Below are 18240 nucleotides of genomic sequence, written 5' to 3' on the forward strand. Positions count from 1 at the left end.
GGTAATTGAGTCTACTCTACGAATAGACTACAGTTTTGAATGTCAATATAATTTAAATGTGAGTAAAATTGAAAGAAATTGAAAATTGAGAATAATTGGTCAATTATTTTCAATTTTTAAGGCTTTAATTCAGCCCGTTATTCAAAATAATGGTTATTTCGGATATCCAGAAAATGATTAATTGGCAATGTTGGTAGATGAAGATCAAATTATCAAGGAAGAGGCATTGGCACGCATCCTGAGGCTCCGCGAAAATACACGTAACAACGAAGTTTCCCCAGAATCCTTGCTTTTCCTTGTTTGGTAATTAGAATCATATAAATTAATTATCATAATTTTCCATACACTCTTACAAAGTCGGGTGGTTGGGTAGGGTGTGGTGGTGGGACCCACCGTACAGTCACCTCTTTGTGGTGGATTCTGGGGAAACTTCGTTGTTACAATGATGACGTGGTGGAGCGAAGAGCTGTACTTAACACGAAGTACTCATTTCTTTGAGCCATAGAAAGGAAAATTCACTGCGCCATGTTTCGTTTACGTAGCTTAGGCTATTTTAAACGCAAAACTCCCTAAGCAGAGCCACTGTGGCTGTGTACAAATACCGCACAAAGGCTGGAGGCGGTGCGGTGCGCCCGCACGGAGTCTTGAGCTGCTTTCCCTATGGCGCGTGGTGTGTGACGACGATTTTCATTATTCTTGTTGTAGACTCACAAAATCTTCAAAACGGCCGAAATTTTTGCCCTAAAGAGCCGCAACTTGACAACATCTGTTGGATATGACTATTATTATCCCCTAATACATGGAAATTAAATTTAGGCGCTTTAAGGCCTTTGCAGAGACTGAAAATGGCATCGGATCGAAACCAAATTTTGCACAGTTGTTTACAATGGTGAAATGATCCTTTTGCCAAACTCCCAGTTCGAAATTCGAAAAACACCCTATTTTACAGTACCCTATGATATAGCTTTCATCAAGAATATTATCAACAGGGGTAGTATGTTGATGCAGATCGATGCTTTACAAACAGTCAGAGATGTTATCACAATACTTAGAGCATACTGATAGGGCATATGGAATGGGATGGCTTTAACACAGTCGCATGATTATCTGAACCCTGCTGATGTTTGCACTCGGTGGATTCTGCGGTACCTCTCAGTGTTGGCCTTATGTCTCGGGAAGTGTCATAAAGTTCTTGGCCAAGAAAAATTGTGAAATGGTACTTCGTTTACTTAATCGTCCAAATTTGATCCCTCGTGAGTTTTTTATACTGTTCTCAGAACAAAAATTACCTTAAAGATTGACATTATGAAGCTACCATTTCAGTAGTAAAAGCACCAGAGACGAGTTTCAAATATCTGGCGAAGGGTGTTTTTGATCACGTTTTCAGGGAGTCAAAAAAATGTTGAAAAACTTTGAATACACTGAAAGGTGATTTTACTAAGAGTCATAAGGTCGAATTTGACAGATTTTAGTTAAGCGACTGATAAAATTAGTGTTTGGACAATCTTTTTTGCATCTTAGATGGTCTTTACTGAACACCCCTCGTATATTTCTCACATGGATCATGATACTTCTCTTGTTTTGGGAAAGGAAAGAAAGCAAAAATATAAAGAAACATGAAATATGAGCGAACAAAATGAATTGGAGTTTGATAGCTATCAATTATTATAACTGAAGTTTGATGTGAGGTACTTCAGCTTTCCAGGAGCCAGTAGCCTGCAACTGGTTCTAGTTTATGACTCACAGCTGGAGGAGCAATCGATCACATCCAGAGGAATGTTTCCGAGAACTTCCTTGATCCGTTACTGGAACTCTCTCATTCATGATAATTGACATTCCCGAGAAACTTCGATTCCTATTCTTACATATGGCCGGCATATTGAGGAGCGTTGGCCTTCCTCCGCTTTGTAGTGTGGTGCAGAGACCACCATGAACTTTCTCGCTCAACGGCTTTGTGAAAAGTCGGAAAGTTAACTAGAAGGCGCAGCTTTAACATGAAATCTTTAATTGAAGTAGGTACTGATCTAGGTATTTTTCATTGCCACAACTATTTTCAAAATGAAATTAATTAAATAAAAAAATGAGTTTTGAGACTTATTTGGACCAAGCATCATGATGCAGGATCTGAAGAGCCGTTAAAAATTTAGGAGAAATATCGGGACAAGAACTCCCAATAACTAGGAGTTCAATTGAGTTCTGTGTTAGTTGTTGGGCCACAGGGTAGATATGTCAAGACCGACAAAATTAGCAATATACGAGGTTCTCCGCCTGGGACCTCTACCCGCCTGAAATGATTCACCACCCGTCCGCCGGGAGCGCGGCGCCGCACCTGAGTCTCACAGCCTCACTAACTTGTCACCAACCTCACTTTTCACATTTCCCGTGTGTGGTAATTTAGTAAACAAAATAGTCGCTTCATGCTTCATGTAATCACTGTAACCAATGAATCAATTATGTATGTGCAGTATTATTATATTTTTGTTCAGTACCTCGTAAAAAGGAATCGCGAAAGATGGAATCTGCCGGGATGCTTGAGTTCATGAACAAAATACATGTTAGCTTCCAATAAAGATCTAAGTGTTAGCTCTACTGCCAGCTTAGATGATTCATAGTATGTAAGTACCTAATTAGGCGTCTAATTTTGCTTGATATATATGCAGTTATTTTGGAGATAATACATTTGAAATCTTAGGTTTCACCTGACTCAAAACACTTGCTGCTAATACTCAAGAGTGTTCCGTCTCATTTAGCGGAAAATTTGCTTTTGGGCCTCTCCAATTTTGAGATCAATCCAAAGATCTTTAAGGAACTTAAATGAATTATTCAGGTGGTGCTTTGTGCCAACTTTCACACGGTTAAACGCCTTTTTACAAAATCTACAGCCCTTCTCAGTGAGCTCTTCATGTGATCTCGTGGAACGAAGTGCCTTTGCAAGGGGATCCGTACCCCTTCAATTTCGAGTTTAGCCCAAAGATCTTTGAGGAACTTAAATTAATGACTCAGGTGATACTTTGTGCCAACTTTCAAAAACTTAAAGGCATTTCTTCAAAATCTACAGTCCGTCAAAGTGAGCTCTCTGTGTGAATTTCATGAAAATCATGTTTTGACCCGAGCCCCCCCCTCCCAATTTTGGCGCACTCCAAAACCACCTGACGTGCATAAGCAGACCATGGATATGGTTTTCCATGAACATTTTGAATCAAATTGAACAGATAGATTCTCAGATATGGCTGTGCACAGAAAAAGGGTACGCCTGACGGACGGACATACATATTTTCAAGTATGTTCATTTTGACTCCAGGTACCTTAAAACGCTTAGAAATGATGAAATTTCAACTTTTTTTTTCTTTTCTTTTTGGACGATGACAATACTTCTTCTCCCCGCAAGGGGAGCGAGAAAGTAAAAATTATAAAAAAAACAGTATATGAGGTAATTGAATCCTTGCTTTGAATCATTTTAACTTGAAGCTCTCAAATTTTGACCTGTAACAGTTCTGCTTCATAAAGCTTCCTATAACGCACTAATTTAAACAAAAAAACAAACAGATGTTCACCTCAATAACTCTTTGGACGAAACATCATTTTTCTGTTTGGTAACAGCAGCATTCAAGTAGAAGTTGTACGGCTGGAGGTCGTTGATCAAATTACTCTCACTATGGACAAGAACCTCGCACTCTAGATCTTTCACAAAATCGATACTTTGAAGTGGTTTCACCAGAATCTGGAAATTGACAACAAATTTTATTCATTACTTTTTAAGATCAAGGGATATTTTGACAATCAATTGCACAGAAGCTTCTCTACCTTGCAGTAGGCCTGTCCCCGAACCGATCGATTATTTCGATGCTCGTTCGAAGACCTGTTTCGATCGAAACTGCTCGATCGAAATGCCCGATCGAAACGTTTGTTTCGAAAGCCGTTTCGATCAAAATGTTATTTTGTAATGTTGAAATAAGATTTACCATGTTTAGCAAATAATTGTAGAATTTTCATATTGTTGTCAAGAATTCCTCTTCCTCTAATTTTTTTCTTCCTTTCAAATTCGATTGAAATAACAGCATCAGCATTATGTACCGTAGCAGTTCTGTCCGCAAATTATATTATTACCATGTGTTCTGTATACATAGAATTACCGAAAATCATTCCATGTGCTTAATCTTCCCCCCTCCCCCTCCCACAACAAAACAAATTAATTTAACCACACAAATCATGAAAATACCAGGTCTCGATTCTCGTCTATTTACTTAAGTTATTTTATCAGATCAATTATTATTAAAAATATATGCGCTTATCGCATTCACTCCATTTTTTACCAACCATTTATTTGTAAAGTATCAGAGGTCCGCTGCGCTACCCTACCTCCCGATCTCAATGCTCCTTTAGCTCCTAGCCCAAATGCCCATCACCAATAACAATAATGATCCAATGGACCCTGGTAGTATGGCTCGGCGCTCGCCAGCGCTGCGTGTGCCGCGACAATGATGATGATACTCGCTGCATTTAGACAGTTTTGACCATTTCGTTCGAATTTTGCATCTGCTCAGTATACATATGTCGGCCCGCACTGCACACACACACACACACACCCTCACACACACACACACGCACGCACGCACGCCTCACCATCCTACGTCGAATCGTCCTTACCTCGTCCCCGTTCGTTTTCCTCATATCACACAATTGAATCACATATTGCAGAAAGGACACTATTGCAGAAATGTTAACTGTTCAGAAAATGCAAAAAACCGATTTGAGTAAACAATAAGCTTTTGGAAAAATTTTTTTCGAGGTTTTCTTTTGTCCCCCAAGTAGACTGACAATTTCCATAAAAAATTTTTACATGATACTCTTTCTGGGTTGTAAATAATGACACTTGAAGGAAGAGCATTAGTGCCCTTTCTGTAATACATGGGGGAAGGAGCCATAAAGAGTGATAGAATTAAGCCAGAAAATTATTTTAGCCCTTGTTTTTCATCTCAAATGTATGGCAATGATGCATGTCTATAGCGAAAGTTGGAAATTGTATATCTCCATTGCAACGTTTCAAAATTTCTGCTCCCTTTTTACACTATTTTTTTAAAGAGAACAAATAGAGATTTTCCCATGAAATTTTCAGAAAACAATCTTGATGGTGTGAAGAAAATTTACACAAAATTTCAATAGAGAATACTTAAGAACAAAAAAAGAAGACGAAATAAAACTGGCAATGTCGCAATTGATGGTATGCAATTTCGAACTTTTACCATGTGGTTTGCCCATAGCTATGTAAATTTTAAAAATATTTCTGGCTGATTTCAAGTCAAGAAATTTAAAAAAAAAAAAAAAAAAAAAAAAAAAAAAAAAAAAAATGTATCCTTTGAAGTTCAATACCGTAGTAATCTTCTACCTACTTCCTCATCCAACCTGTTAAGGGCTCCTCTCACTTCCTACACTCAAGGTTCAATTCTCACTCCTTTCATTTTCAGCGTGAGTGAAGCGTGTAGCGTGATCACTGTCGTTTCGAAACGCAAAACTAACCTCTCAATCGTATCAAAACAAAACAAAGGACGAGTTGCCGCTGCTGATGCGCGCGCACCCAGTGGGCATGTACTGCAGAAACGGCACTATATTGCTGCAACAGTGCCCTTTCTGCTCTACGTGAGGAACTTAACCCCTGTCAAAAACACATAAAAAATGCGAATAAAGTGCCCTGTCTGCACTACAGGATGTGTCTACATACACTAATGCGAAAACCGCAAAAAACTCAATTTCGAAAAAAATGTCGATTGTGCCCTTTCTGTAATAGCTGATTCAATTACACTCTTCTTCGGTTCGGTATTTGGTTTGACCCATGGCGTCTGGCCTGCTCCAGTGCTCCTCATACCTCGCATAGCTTTTGATTCATGCACCTCTCCTTTCGGTGACGGCACCGCAGACTATCTCCGTTTCCCCTTGCCGCCCACGACTGTGACTCCTTCCTCTTTCAAGATCTCGATCCTAGCACCTAGCTCCCGTTTGACTGAAGCTCTTATCAGTGCCGCTACTGCCCACTCTCTTCCCTTCCTCACCTTTGTCGTCCGCGTGATCCGCGTCTCCTTCCTCTTTCACTATCTTTATACATATACGCCACCGTTCAGCTGAAGCTCTTCATCAAATTCTCTTCATAAAATCGAATGGATCGAACTTTTAGGAAGTAACTAGTACACAAAACTAGTACACCCTCTTTTACAATTTATTTACACATCACTAGAAGGAGCTTATGCGCGATTTTTGATCCCCAGCAGGTGTAAATTGTAATCAGAGGCTGGCACATGCATATCGGCTGTACGTTAATTCACTTAGTACTTGGAAAATTATGCAAGTCCATAATTTCAAATGAAAAGAAAGTATACTAAATTGTTCCTAAGGAATTAGTTATTTCAGAACTTTCCACGGATGTTGGTTGACCTTAATCCTTTGGACACCAAAGAGAAAATATAATCATTCTTCCCATACTAGCACAAAGACTTAAAATCTACAAAAAAAGAAAGAAAAATCGTAAAACAAGATGTAAAATAAACCAAAAGTGAAATGACATTTTCCTTTTCTTAAATTTTATTATAAAATGCACCAATTTTTTATTGAATGTTTAAAACCAATATAATAAAGATAAGTTCTTAAAATCTTCACAGATTCTTAAAAACTCTGGTTTCGAAACAATTTTGTATCTAGTTTTCGGGCTTACTCTTTTTACAAAAAAAAAAATTTAGGGGACATTCGAATTTTCGGCGTATCATTCTAGTAACAAATACTCCAAAGGTATTTCCTATTTAGCTAATTTAGCGAATTTTTAGTACAAATATTCTTCCTCAATTTTTTGGTTTTCGCAATCAAAAATTTTACATGAAAAATAGATGTTCGAAGAGGTAAAAAAGAAAAATCGTGATTTTTTACGTGAAAAAGTCAGAAAAAAAAATCAGAGACGTCAATTTTTTACGTAAAAAACCGTAGTTCAATCTGTCTTCTTTGCATTACTTTCTGACCTCCTTTTTAATGTACGGAAAGTAAGATTTTTCACGTAAAAAATCTCGTTCACGTTTTTCACGTTCTTCCAAATTTTTTCCGGATTTTTTTGCGCAAAAACTCGCAAATTTTTGACGTCAAGATTTCAATTCAATCCATCAAGTTCTTTTTACATCTTTAATCAAAATTCTTTTACGTTGAGCTCTCCGACTCGGATTTTTTACGGGATCTTCTACGTGCATCTTGCGTACTCGTAAAATTTACCAATTTTAATTTTTTAATTTTTTTTTTTAAATAAATTAGGGAAGACGTTTCTTAAGTACAAGAAAGTGCACAAAATCAGCGCTTCAGACGATAGCTGAACCACGTACGTGTCACTAGGGTGGCCCTTATTTTGGACTTTTTGGAATTTAATGAGCAGCACCCCCTAGATTGGTTCTATTTGATGTAAAAACACTGTAAAAAAAATTTGAGGCCTTTACGTCAAGGGTAAATGGTGCCGAAAACAGGGGAAAGATGCAGCGCGTAAAACTGAAGAAGCGCATTTTTACGCTTTTCGCCGATTTGACTGCCGTTTTTAAGGGAGTTGTAGATGCTCAACACCCATTATTGATGCTGTTTCTAACACAACTTTTTGCGTAGATTTAGGATATTTTAACAGATTTGTCCTCAGATAATTACCTACCCCCCTTACGGTAGGCTAAAGTGGCCCCAAAACGTCATTTAAACTCCCGAAATCGTTTTTTTCCGAAGTTCGGCGCTTGTTACAGGCAAATGCAAAGGCTTCAAGAACTATAATTTTCTTGTATGTGGTACAACTTATTCCGTAGATTAAGTATATTTTAACAGATTTGGCCTCATGTAATTACCTACCCCCCTTACGGTAGGCTAAAGTGGCCCCAAAACGTCATTTAAGCTCCCGAAATCGTTTTTTTCCGAAGTTCGGCGCTTGTTACAGGCAAATGCAAAGGCTTCAAGAACTATAATTTTCTTGTATGTGGTACAACTTATTCCGTAGATTAAGTATATTTTAACAGATTTGGCCTCATGTAATTACCTACCCCCCTTACGGTAGGCTAAAGTGGCCCCAAAACGTCATTTAAGCTCCCGAAATCGTTTTTTTCCGAAGTTCGGCGCTTGTTACGGGCAAATGCAAAGGCTTCAAGAACTATAATTTTCTTGTATGTGGTACAACTTATTCCATAGATTAAGTATATTTTAACATGTTTGACCTCAGGCAATTACCCTCCCCCTCCCCCGCCCTGCGCACAGTAGGTTGAGGGGGCACTGAAACGCGATTCAAGCTTTTGGAATCAGATTATTTCAAAGTTAGGCGCTCGTTACTTGCAATTTAAAAGACTGGAAGAAGCATAATGTTCCTTCACGTATAAAATAACTTTCAAATGCACAAATTTTAAGAAAAATACTGAGGAAGGGTGTAAAAAAAACTTACAATGACTTTGGTTAGTCCGCTCTACAGTTTCTTCCGTAAAGTTGATTTTTTAACATTGGGAAAAGCTTTCCGATAATCGCTAACATCCTGAAGAATCTGTTGCGTCTCTTCGTCCGATTTCGTGTGTTTCTGGCTGTACTCTTCAAACAATTTAACGCCGCGTTCGGCTGTGTCGTTGACAACCTTGATTTTTTTCACAATTTCGCGATTTTTGAGGTACTGAGGATTTTCTAGCCATGTTGATGGATCTTCTATAAGAAAGTTTGACGAGAGATGGAATCGCTCAAACAATTTATAAGACGAACAAGAAATAAAATTGGAAACATCTTTTCCTGAAATGTCTTCTGCTGATTGTAGTTTTGTTTTCTTCTCGCCATCTTCGAGAGGGTTTTCTTTAGATAAAGCAGTTACCATTTTCCGTTTGCACTCAACAGAAATATCTCTGTCAAAGAAAGAAAACGCTGCTGCTTCAGGGATCAGGTACCACAAATGGCTCATGAGATTTCATACCGTAGCTACAGAGATTACCGAATCGATTTTTCTATAATTTGATAGAATTTGCAAGAACTCGATGTCATGTTGGGGAGCTTTCACTGAGCGCGTTGAGGTAAACCAAGCTTTGATGTAAACTTTCACAATAAAAAACACAGACATCAGAGATATACCCTTGAGCTCTGATTCGCTAAGCTCAAATTGTCCTCTAAAGAGGTAAATTTTGAGTGAATAAATCGCTTTCATCATCCAGCGCGCGTGGTGAAAAGCATCTGGTGCGTATATTACCGGATTGGAGCCAAATTCTCCTAGGAAATATTTTGCTGAAATTGATTGAATTTTGATAACGTATGTAGCTACAGAAGCTACGGTATCAAATCTCATGAGCCATCTGTGGTACCTGATCCCTGAAGCTGCAGCGCTTTCTTTCTTTGATAGAGATATTTCTGTTGAGTGCAAACGGAAAATGGTAACTTCTTTATCTAAAGAAAACCCTCTCGAAGATGGAGAGAAGAAAACAAAACTACAATCAGCAGAAGACATTTCAGGAAAAGATGTTTCCAATTTTATTTCTTGTTCGTCTTATAAATTGTTTGAGCGATTCCATCTCTCGTCAAACTTTCTTAAAGAAGATCCATCAACATGGCTAGAAAATTAGCGATTATCGGAAAGCTTTTCCCAATGTTAAAAAATCAACTTTACGGAAGAAACTGTAGAGCGGACTAACCAAAGTCATTGTAAGTTTTTTTTACACCCTTCCTCAGTATTTTTCTTAAAATTTGTGCATTTGAAAGTTATTTTATACGTGAAGGAACATTATGCTTCTTCCAGTCTTTTAAATTGCAAGTAACGAGCGCCTAACTTTGAAATAATCTGATTCCAAAAGCTTGAATCGCGTTTCAGTGCCCCTCAACCTACTGTGCGCAGGGCGGGGGAGGGGGAGGGATAATTGCCTGAGGTAAACCATGTTAAAATATACTTAATCTACGGAATAAGTTGTACCACATACAAGAAAATTATAGTTCTTGAAGCCTTTGCATTTGCCTGTAACAAGCGCCGAACTTCGGAAAAAAAACGATTTCGGGAGCTTAAATGACGTTTTGGGGCCACTTTAGCCTACCGTAAGGGGGGTAGGTAATTACATGAGGCCAAATCTGTTAAAATATACTTAATCTACGGAATAAGTTGTACCACATACAAGAAAATTATAGTTCTTGAAGCCTTTGCATTTGCCTGTAACAAGCGCCGAACTTCGGAAAAAAACGATTAACGACTTTAGCCTACCGTAAGGGGGGTAGGTAATTACATGAGGCCAAATCTGTTAAAATATACTTAATCTACGGAATAAGTTGTACCACATACAAGAAAATTATAGTTCTTGAAGCCTTTGCATTTGCCTGTAACAAGCGCCGAACTTCGGAAAAAAACGATTTCGGGAGTTTAAATGACGTTTTGGGCCACTTTAGCCTACCGTAAGGGGGGTAGGTAATTATCTGAGGACAAATCTGTTAAAATATCCTAAATCTACGCAAAAAGTTGTGTTAGAAACAGCATCAATAATGGGTGTTGAGCATCTACAACTCCCTTAAAAACGGCAGTCAAATCGGCGAAAAGCGTAAAAATGCGCTTCTTCAGTTTTACGCGCTGCATCTTTCCCCTGTTTTCGGCACCATTTACCCTTGACGTAAAGGCCTCAAATTTTTTTTACAGTGTTTTTACATCAAATAGAACCAATCTAGGGGGTGCTGCTCATTAAATTCCAAAAAGTCCAAAATAAGGGCCACCCTAACGTGTCACGTGTCGAAATAGGTTAGGTGTTGAACAAGGGAGCATAGGCTGAAATACATAGGCTGTCCCAAAACAACTGAGAGTAAGTCTGTATTTCAGAAACAATAAGAGATATTGAAACGCGGTTTGTGGGAGGTTGTAGCTCATATCCTTAGCTATCCAACGAGCCCAAGATTCGCTATTTTGGTCAAAATTTCGCTGAGTTACAGCAATTTTTTGGAGCCGTGTAAAATATAACCCTACAGGATTTTTGAGTATTTTTTTCCTTGTCTGAGGTGTTGTTCCGAGATCGCAACTTTGCGGATCACGTTGGCACTGGTCTAGATGCAAGTTCTAACATGTTTGCATGTGCTTTCATTGCATATCAGAGATTTTCTTCAACTTCCCATCTCAGGGAAGCCATTATTGTCCAGCGTTAATGACACTTTCTTCCTCCGCCGCAGAAGTTGACGGCCGGCCGCCATGCGGAATCAAAGCCGCCAACTCGCGACCCTCGGAAAAAGTTGCATACCACCGATAAATGGTGCTCTCCCCAAGGCGATTTTCTCCATAAACAACTAACATCTCTTTCACGGTATCAGAGACAGTTAAACCTTGGTAAACACAGTAACGGATGGCATAGCGTTGCTCTTGTTTCAGCTCCGCGGGCGAACTCATAGCACCAAACGAGAACACGTGTCATTAACGCTAGACAATGTTGGCTTCCCTGAGCTGGGAAGTTGAAGAAAATCTCTGATATGCAATGAAAGCACATGCAAACATGTTAGAACTTGCATCTAGACCAGTGCCAACGTGATTCGCAAAGTTGCGATCTCGGAACAACACCTCAGACAAGGAAAAAAATACTCAAAAATCCTGTAGGGTTATATTTTACACGGCTCCAAAAAATTGCTGTAACTCAGCGAAATTTTGACCAAAATAGCCAATCTTGAGCTCGTTGGATAGCTAAGGATATGAGCTACAACCTCCCACAAACCGCGTTTCAATATCTCTTATTGTTTCTGAAATACAGACTTACTCTCAGTTGTTTTGGGACAGCCTATGTAGATGCCGCATTTCAGCTGGGTTAGAAAGAGAGGGGAATGATAAGGAAATTAGGGGGGAAAAAATGCGAAAATCGTATATAGCTAGGTTTCAGGGGTTTCAGGCAGGCTAGGGACGGCGATTAAACGCGTGTCCGCGTCGGCCGTCGCCGCGCTGCGCGTCCTCCGTCCATTGCGCCAGACGGAGTCCCATATGAGAATCCCATCATCCCTCCCTCTCCTTCATCGACTTACAGCTTCATTCACGATGTGGATGTGAGTGCCAGACCGCCAGATTGAGGAAAATAAAAAATATTTCTACGAAATCAAACACGTGATCAAATTACGTGTTTCGGGGAAAAGGCCGGTACACACTGTTAAAAATTGAGGAGTGAAATTCGGTGCTGGCATCTACATAGCGCCCAAAAACCCCGAATGAAATGAATGCGAAGTGACAGTTGCACCATAAAACCGTATGACACTCCGCAAAAAAAAGTAAATTCCGCTCCGCGTTCAAATCATTCGGGAGTTCTCGGTGCCATATATATAGACTCCGGCATAGAATTTCGCTCCAGAATTTTTAACAGTGTAAGTAGAAAAGTCAGGTAGTCAGCAAATTGCGTATCTTCTGCAAGTGATTCCCTCCTTCTTTTTGCAGAAGATACAACTCTTGGGGGTGGGGCGACAAAGAACAGATTTTAAGCTACTAGGGATCGAAAAGCGTGAGTTCTCAAGAGTGAATCCGTAGCTGGTCAATTTTCATGACGGGACGATGACTGCAAGAGACGCATATGTTATTTAACGGACAAAGTCAAAAACTACAATTTTGGATTTTTTATATTTACTTATTTACTAATTTCTTCCTTTCCTTCGATTAATCCCCTCAATTAATTAATTATTTGTATTTGTTTGTACCATGCCTTTGATTTCACGTTAGTTCCAATTTATGGGAGGGCTGAACCTTATCAGCCTTCATATGTACAACCTAGAGTGCAAGTCGAACCCCTAAGCGTGCTTCCTTCAGATCCAGGACAACAGCAAATGTAGGCGTTTCCTAATTCAGTATATTGGCTCGCTGTTGAAAACCTTTTTCATTTTAAATGCTGATATGCAGAAAAAGTTCCAATGTTGAAACTTTAAAATCCTTGAAAATTTAAAAATGAAAATATATAAATATCTGAAAACTCTTGTTTGTGACTTCGCATGAATTCTTGGCAGACACGTTTAATGCACGTAGATTCATAATTTTTTTCGGGGGGAGGGGGGCTAATCTCTAAAACAATAAGTTTAGAGTGGAGAGGTGTAGTCGCGGCAGAACGAAATGAGGTTTTTCGTTTGTTTGTTTTTTGAACTCAATATTTATAGATTTTTAGTTCTCTAGCATTATTTTGTCTCAATTCTGATATAAATGCATTTTTTGAGTCCATATTTCTTTACCAAAAATAAATTTTAGCTTGAAGAAAGTGCATTGCTGCGTGTATTGAAAACCCGTCCATAAGGTGCGTTGGAGCATCCCTGATCTGATTGTTGGAGTCCTCTCTGCAAGACGACTTATCAATGATACCATACGGAGGGGGAGAGGGGGCTACGGGGTTCCAGACACGATACGCCAATGAAGGATACCCCTCTTGCTGTAGAGAATGTAATATTAAATTTAAAATGAAAACTAAAGTGCTGAAAAATATTATTAGCAAAGCTTCGGCATCATTGGACGAGATAGCAAAAGCGGGTAAGGTAATCAAAACATGCTGGAGCAGCCAACGCGGCGAGTTCATTTGTTTGACGGAAGGAATGGAAAAAAGTGATAGTGAATAAAAATCTGAGTGGAGACCGGTGAATAGTGTGGCGATGGCAAATTGGCGATCGACGGACAAAGACAAAGGCGACAGTGAAGACCTAAATAGACAATCGACAACAAGGAAAACTAGGTAAATGAAGAAAGACCGATGAGCGGGGGAGGGGGGCGGATGGGGGCTGAGCGCACCGTAGAATTCCTTGCCCGAAAAAGATGTGTGATGTTTGCCAATTAGGTTTTGGTTGACGCGATAACCAGTTTCAAGCAAAAAATAGTCAAAATGTACGCTGGACCGAATGTGAGGTGAACCCCGAGGAGGGAAGTCAGAGAGAGATAAGAGAGAAGAAACTCGGCCGACGGCCGGTAGCGCAGCGCCACGCCAAGCGAAGCAGATGAGCACGTTGCACGTAACGCAGTGGTGACGATCGACAGGCAAAGGCGACGGCTAAGAAACAGGTGACATTCGATCGAAAAGGTATCCGAAATCGAGGAAAAACAAGAGCAATATGAGGGGGAAAAGTGAGTAAAGAGATGCCGGCGAACGTGGAGGTGTGGACCGGGAGCAGAGCGGAGGATCAGGTGCGAGGGAGCGAGCGAGAACGGAGAGAGTGGGTCACAAAATGCCTTGCCCGAAAGATAAGATGTGAATGAGGCGTCACAGTTGACGCGAGAAGGCTGCTGTTACTCATAAGTCATAACACGACCGATTCAAAGCAAACGGTCAAAAAGGTCTAAAATGTGCGCGGGCTGAATGTGAGGCAGCCTCAGGGAAGGGAAGCCAGAGGGAGATAAAAAACGCGGTCGACGGCCGCGCCGGCGCGATGCAGCGCAGCGCGATACGCAACGGAGTATGGCATTGATATGCAATCCAAAGCATCTTACACCCATCGAAAGTACTTTCACCCGATAAGGGATCAAAGATTCCCGAGAAAGTTACAAAACGGGTAGAAAGGTTCCGGTTTTTTTCGAGCATTACCCGTTTTGGCTCTTGTAATATACAAGTAAGTAGGTAATCACCGCGTAAAAATATGTGGAGCCTGGTCTTGTTCCTTCCAAAAACATTTTACTGGGAAGACTTTAGCCAGGGATCCCTCATCCCGTGAACTTTCTTCGGAAGACGTTTTAGAGCTTTCATCAGCGGTGCGTGAAACGCCCACGGGAATCCTAATGAGATTGCTCCAATCGAAAAAATGTAATAGGTTCAAAATAAAAAAAAATTTTTATACATTAGTTTTAAGATTAGCTTTATTCGAACATTAACTCCTATGTAATTAATGCCCCGTAAGGGGCAGTAGTACACTTTTGCTTGAGGAAAAAAAAAAAAAAAAAAAAAAAAAAATCAAAACGGATTTCGATCGAGCAGGCTCGATCGAAACAGGCTTTCGAAACGATTTTTTCGAAGTGAACGATTACGAAATGATCGCTCGATCGTTTCGTACGAACTAACGAGCGAAATATTGGTTCGGACACAGCCCTACCTTGCAGCCGACAGGCTGTGCGAGATTACACACTAAAATGAAAAGGTGATGAAAAAAGTTCTGAAAATGGGAAGGTTAGCTTATTGGAGTGCAAAAATTGTGGACAATTCAAAAGAGCAACCAATGAAAAATAAATTTATCAAGTCCATCAACTTTGCAAAATTCTAAAAAATGAGGGGTTTTCAAGAATGGAAAGACAACTTGAAAAGGGGAAGGCCAGGGACGTTCAGGGTCATTATTGACAAGATTACTCATGAGAAAGCTATTTAAATTAGGATTTTTGAAAAACGACTTTGATGAGATAAAGTCGGCTGTTCGTGATGTACACTAAATAGTGATAATACTAACAAGGGGAGGCTACCGATTGTCCCCCTCAGATCGGGTTCATTCAAATGGGTGCCGTGTATCCTTTCACTCGCGTTTGTTTACAAGAGTTAATGTACATCGATCATGCTCGTAATATTATTGCTGTTTGAAGTGAACATGTATGCTAAAAAGGAGCTACGTGCATAGGGTTTGCATGCAACAAAGTTCCTCTTGGCATAAATAAGTCCATCTCTGACTCAAATAAACTTTAGAGGCACCTATTTTCAAGGCAATTCATGGAGCTTGCACCAGCCCTATTATGAGGGAAAAGGAAAGCAACCTGTTTGCATAAGCGTGATTTGATATTTTACAAACCTGTATCTGTCCATTATTCTTCCCAGATGGTGATATGATCTGATGCCATCCACCAGCATAACGAAAATTGCGCATCAAAACGGTTAAGTTGCAAAAAACAAAACCTAGACAGCGATCTCTAACACGATCAGGTCCAGCAAACTCATTCTGGTATCTTTTGCACCAAACTTGTAGAACTAACCGTTCTTCGGGCTGAAAAATGAAATTTATTACTGAAGGCTATTGAATTGTGAGCTGAACCAAAAGTTGAAACATACATTACAGAAGCAGTGCCCTAGTATAGTAGTATCAGATACTTAATAAATTAGATACTTAGTATATGGACACTAAACTTAATTGAAGTTTCATTCAGTATTAAAGGCTTGTATCTAAAGATGCTATGCATCTAAAAAGTTTTGTACAAATCTAATACTTGCTAGAGGTGGGTTCATCTCTAGGTTACGCTGTTGTCTTTCTTTTTCAGAAATTACAAGTTGATGATTTGTACTCCTACTTATACAGGGTGTTCGAAAAGTCCCCTCCCCCCCTCTAACTTTTGACCTAATTGAGGTAGAGATTTGAAACTTGGAGGGTGTTCCTAGATCAAAGGGAGCTACTTTTTGACCCCCTCAAAATTTTAGGGGGCCCCCACTTGGGGGGGGGGGGTTACGGACCCTAACTTTTTTTTCAAATGGGAAGACCCCCTTTGTGATACCTCGTCCGAAAGAGCATAAAAAAAGAAAAATTTTCGCGCAAACCCGAAGTCATTATCTCAAACCGTTTCAAAATGGCGGCCGGTCAAAGTTCAAAATGGCCGAAAATTGGCACCTCTGCTATTTGCGCATGGATTTGCTTGAAACTCGGTATCTCAGGGTATTTTGGCACGAGAAAAACGAATTTGACGTTAGATGTTTAAAAAAACCCTAATTTTTCAAAATGGCCGCCGGTTTTGGCTCGAAATTTTGACGAACTCGATTTTTTGCCGATGGATTCACCTGAAATTCGGTATCTGGGGGTATTTTGACCCTAGAAGAACGAATTCGACGTTAGATCTGTAAACAAACCCTCATTTTTCAAAATGGCCACCGATTAAAGTTCAAAATTGTCAACAATTGGCAACCTCGACTTTTTGCCGATGGATTCGCCTGAAACTCGATGTTTAGGGGTATCTGGGTGGGAGAAAAACGATAAGCTGAGAATCCTGAAGCTGAAGCTTGAAATTTAACAGGAATCCATCGGCAAAAAATCGAGTTTGTCAAAATTTCGAGCCTAAACCGGCGGCCATTTTGAAAAATGAGGGTTTGTTTAAAAATCTAACGTCGAATCCGTTCTTCTCGGGTGAAAATACCCCCTAATACCGAATTTCAGGTGAATCCATCGGCAAAAAATCGAGTTTGTCAAAATTTCGAGCCTAAACCGGCGGCCATTTTGAAACATTGGTTTTTTTTTAAAAATCTAACGTCAAATTCGTTTTTCTTGTGCCAAAATACCCCCAGATACCGAGTTTCAAGCAAATCCATGCGCAAATAGCAGAGGTGCCAATTTTCGGCCATTTTGAACTTTGACCGGCCGCCATTTTGAAACGGTTTGAGATAATGACTTCGGGTTTGCGCGAAAATTTTTCTTTTTTATGCTCTTTCGGACGAGGTATCACAAAGGGGGTCTTCCCATTTGAAAAAAAGTTAGGGTCCGTAAGGTCGCCAAAATGCACGCGCGAGCTTGCGCTCCGAAAGCGATGGCTGAAGGAACTAGAAAGCATAATAGAATGCGGCCCTAGAAACGTAAGTGATATGGCCTCATTCTATTACAATCTATTGATTATTTAGCTTACCAAGATGACCCACTGATGAGAACATACAATACAGTGGTCTGATCATTATGATCCTTGGACAGCATGAGAAGGAAAATCGTTCACGGGGGGGGGGGGGGGGGGAGGAGGTACCTAATATCTTTCAACTGCGTGATTATTTTTTACACAAGCAGGCTTGTGCTTCACGGCTACTTTTTGGTAACAGGATCACTGTTACTGCTACTCAAAAATCATAGTGAGAAGTAGCAGTGATTTTTCACGGAATAACCTAGAAATGCCGCCTTTTCCAACCGTTCGTTGTCTCTGATTGGATCACAGGTTAAAAGTAGCAGGTGGCAGTTATGCTGTGATTTATCACAGCTTAACCTGAGCAGACGATTTTTCTGAAATGCTTTCTACATCAAAATTAAAAGTACCACTGATTTTCTACAGAACTCCTAAAAACCACTTGTTCTTCTCAAATCACTTTTAGTGGATACAGTGATACTGTAATATTTTATTATCACTGTTTAATCCACAAGAACATCATTTCCTGAGCGATCTGTAAGTCATAGGTAAAAGTAGCAGTGAAGTCTCAGAGTGATTTATCACTGGTTGACCTAAAAAAGAGAATTTAACTTTAAAAAATTCTCGCAGTGATTAGCCAGGTGAATATTTTTATAGCTTTCAATTTTCATCATTAGGCCATGTTTTTTAAAGTTAAATTCTCTTTTTTAGGTTAACCAGTGATAAATCACTCCGTGGGTTCACTGCTACTTTTA

General features: G+C 39.8%; 1 protein-coding gene across 7 annotated transcripts in view; it reads right to left on the reverse strand.

Moving 5' to 3' along the window:
- The window catches only part of LOC109032900 (uncharacterized), a 105515-nt gene that overhangs the window by 15452 nt on the left and 71823 nt on the right, over window positions 1-18240 (reverse strand). For all 7 annotated transcript variants that reach the window (XM_072306379.1, XM_072306377.1, XM_072306378.1 and 4 more), the window contains 2 exons: window positions 15691-15882; window positions 3555-3721 (listed from right to left, as the gene is read on the reverse strand). In XM_072306379.1, coding sequence (XP_072162480.1) covers window positions 3555-3721; window positions 15691-15882 — 359 coding nt within the window. The remainder of the gene's footprint in view (window positions 1-3554; window positions 3722-15690; window positions 15883-18240) is intronic.

Source organism: Bemisia tabaci, chromosome 1, assembly GCF_918797505.1.
Source record: "Bemisia tabaci chromosome 1, PGI_BMITA_v3".
Lineage (NCBI taxonomy): Eukaryota > Metazoa > Arthropoda > Insecta > Hemiptera > Aleyrodidae > Bemisia > Bemisia tabaci.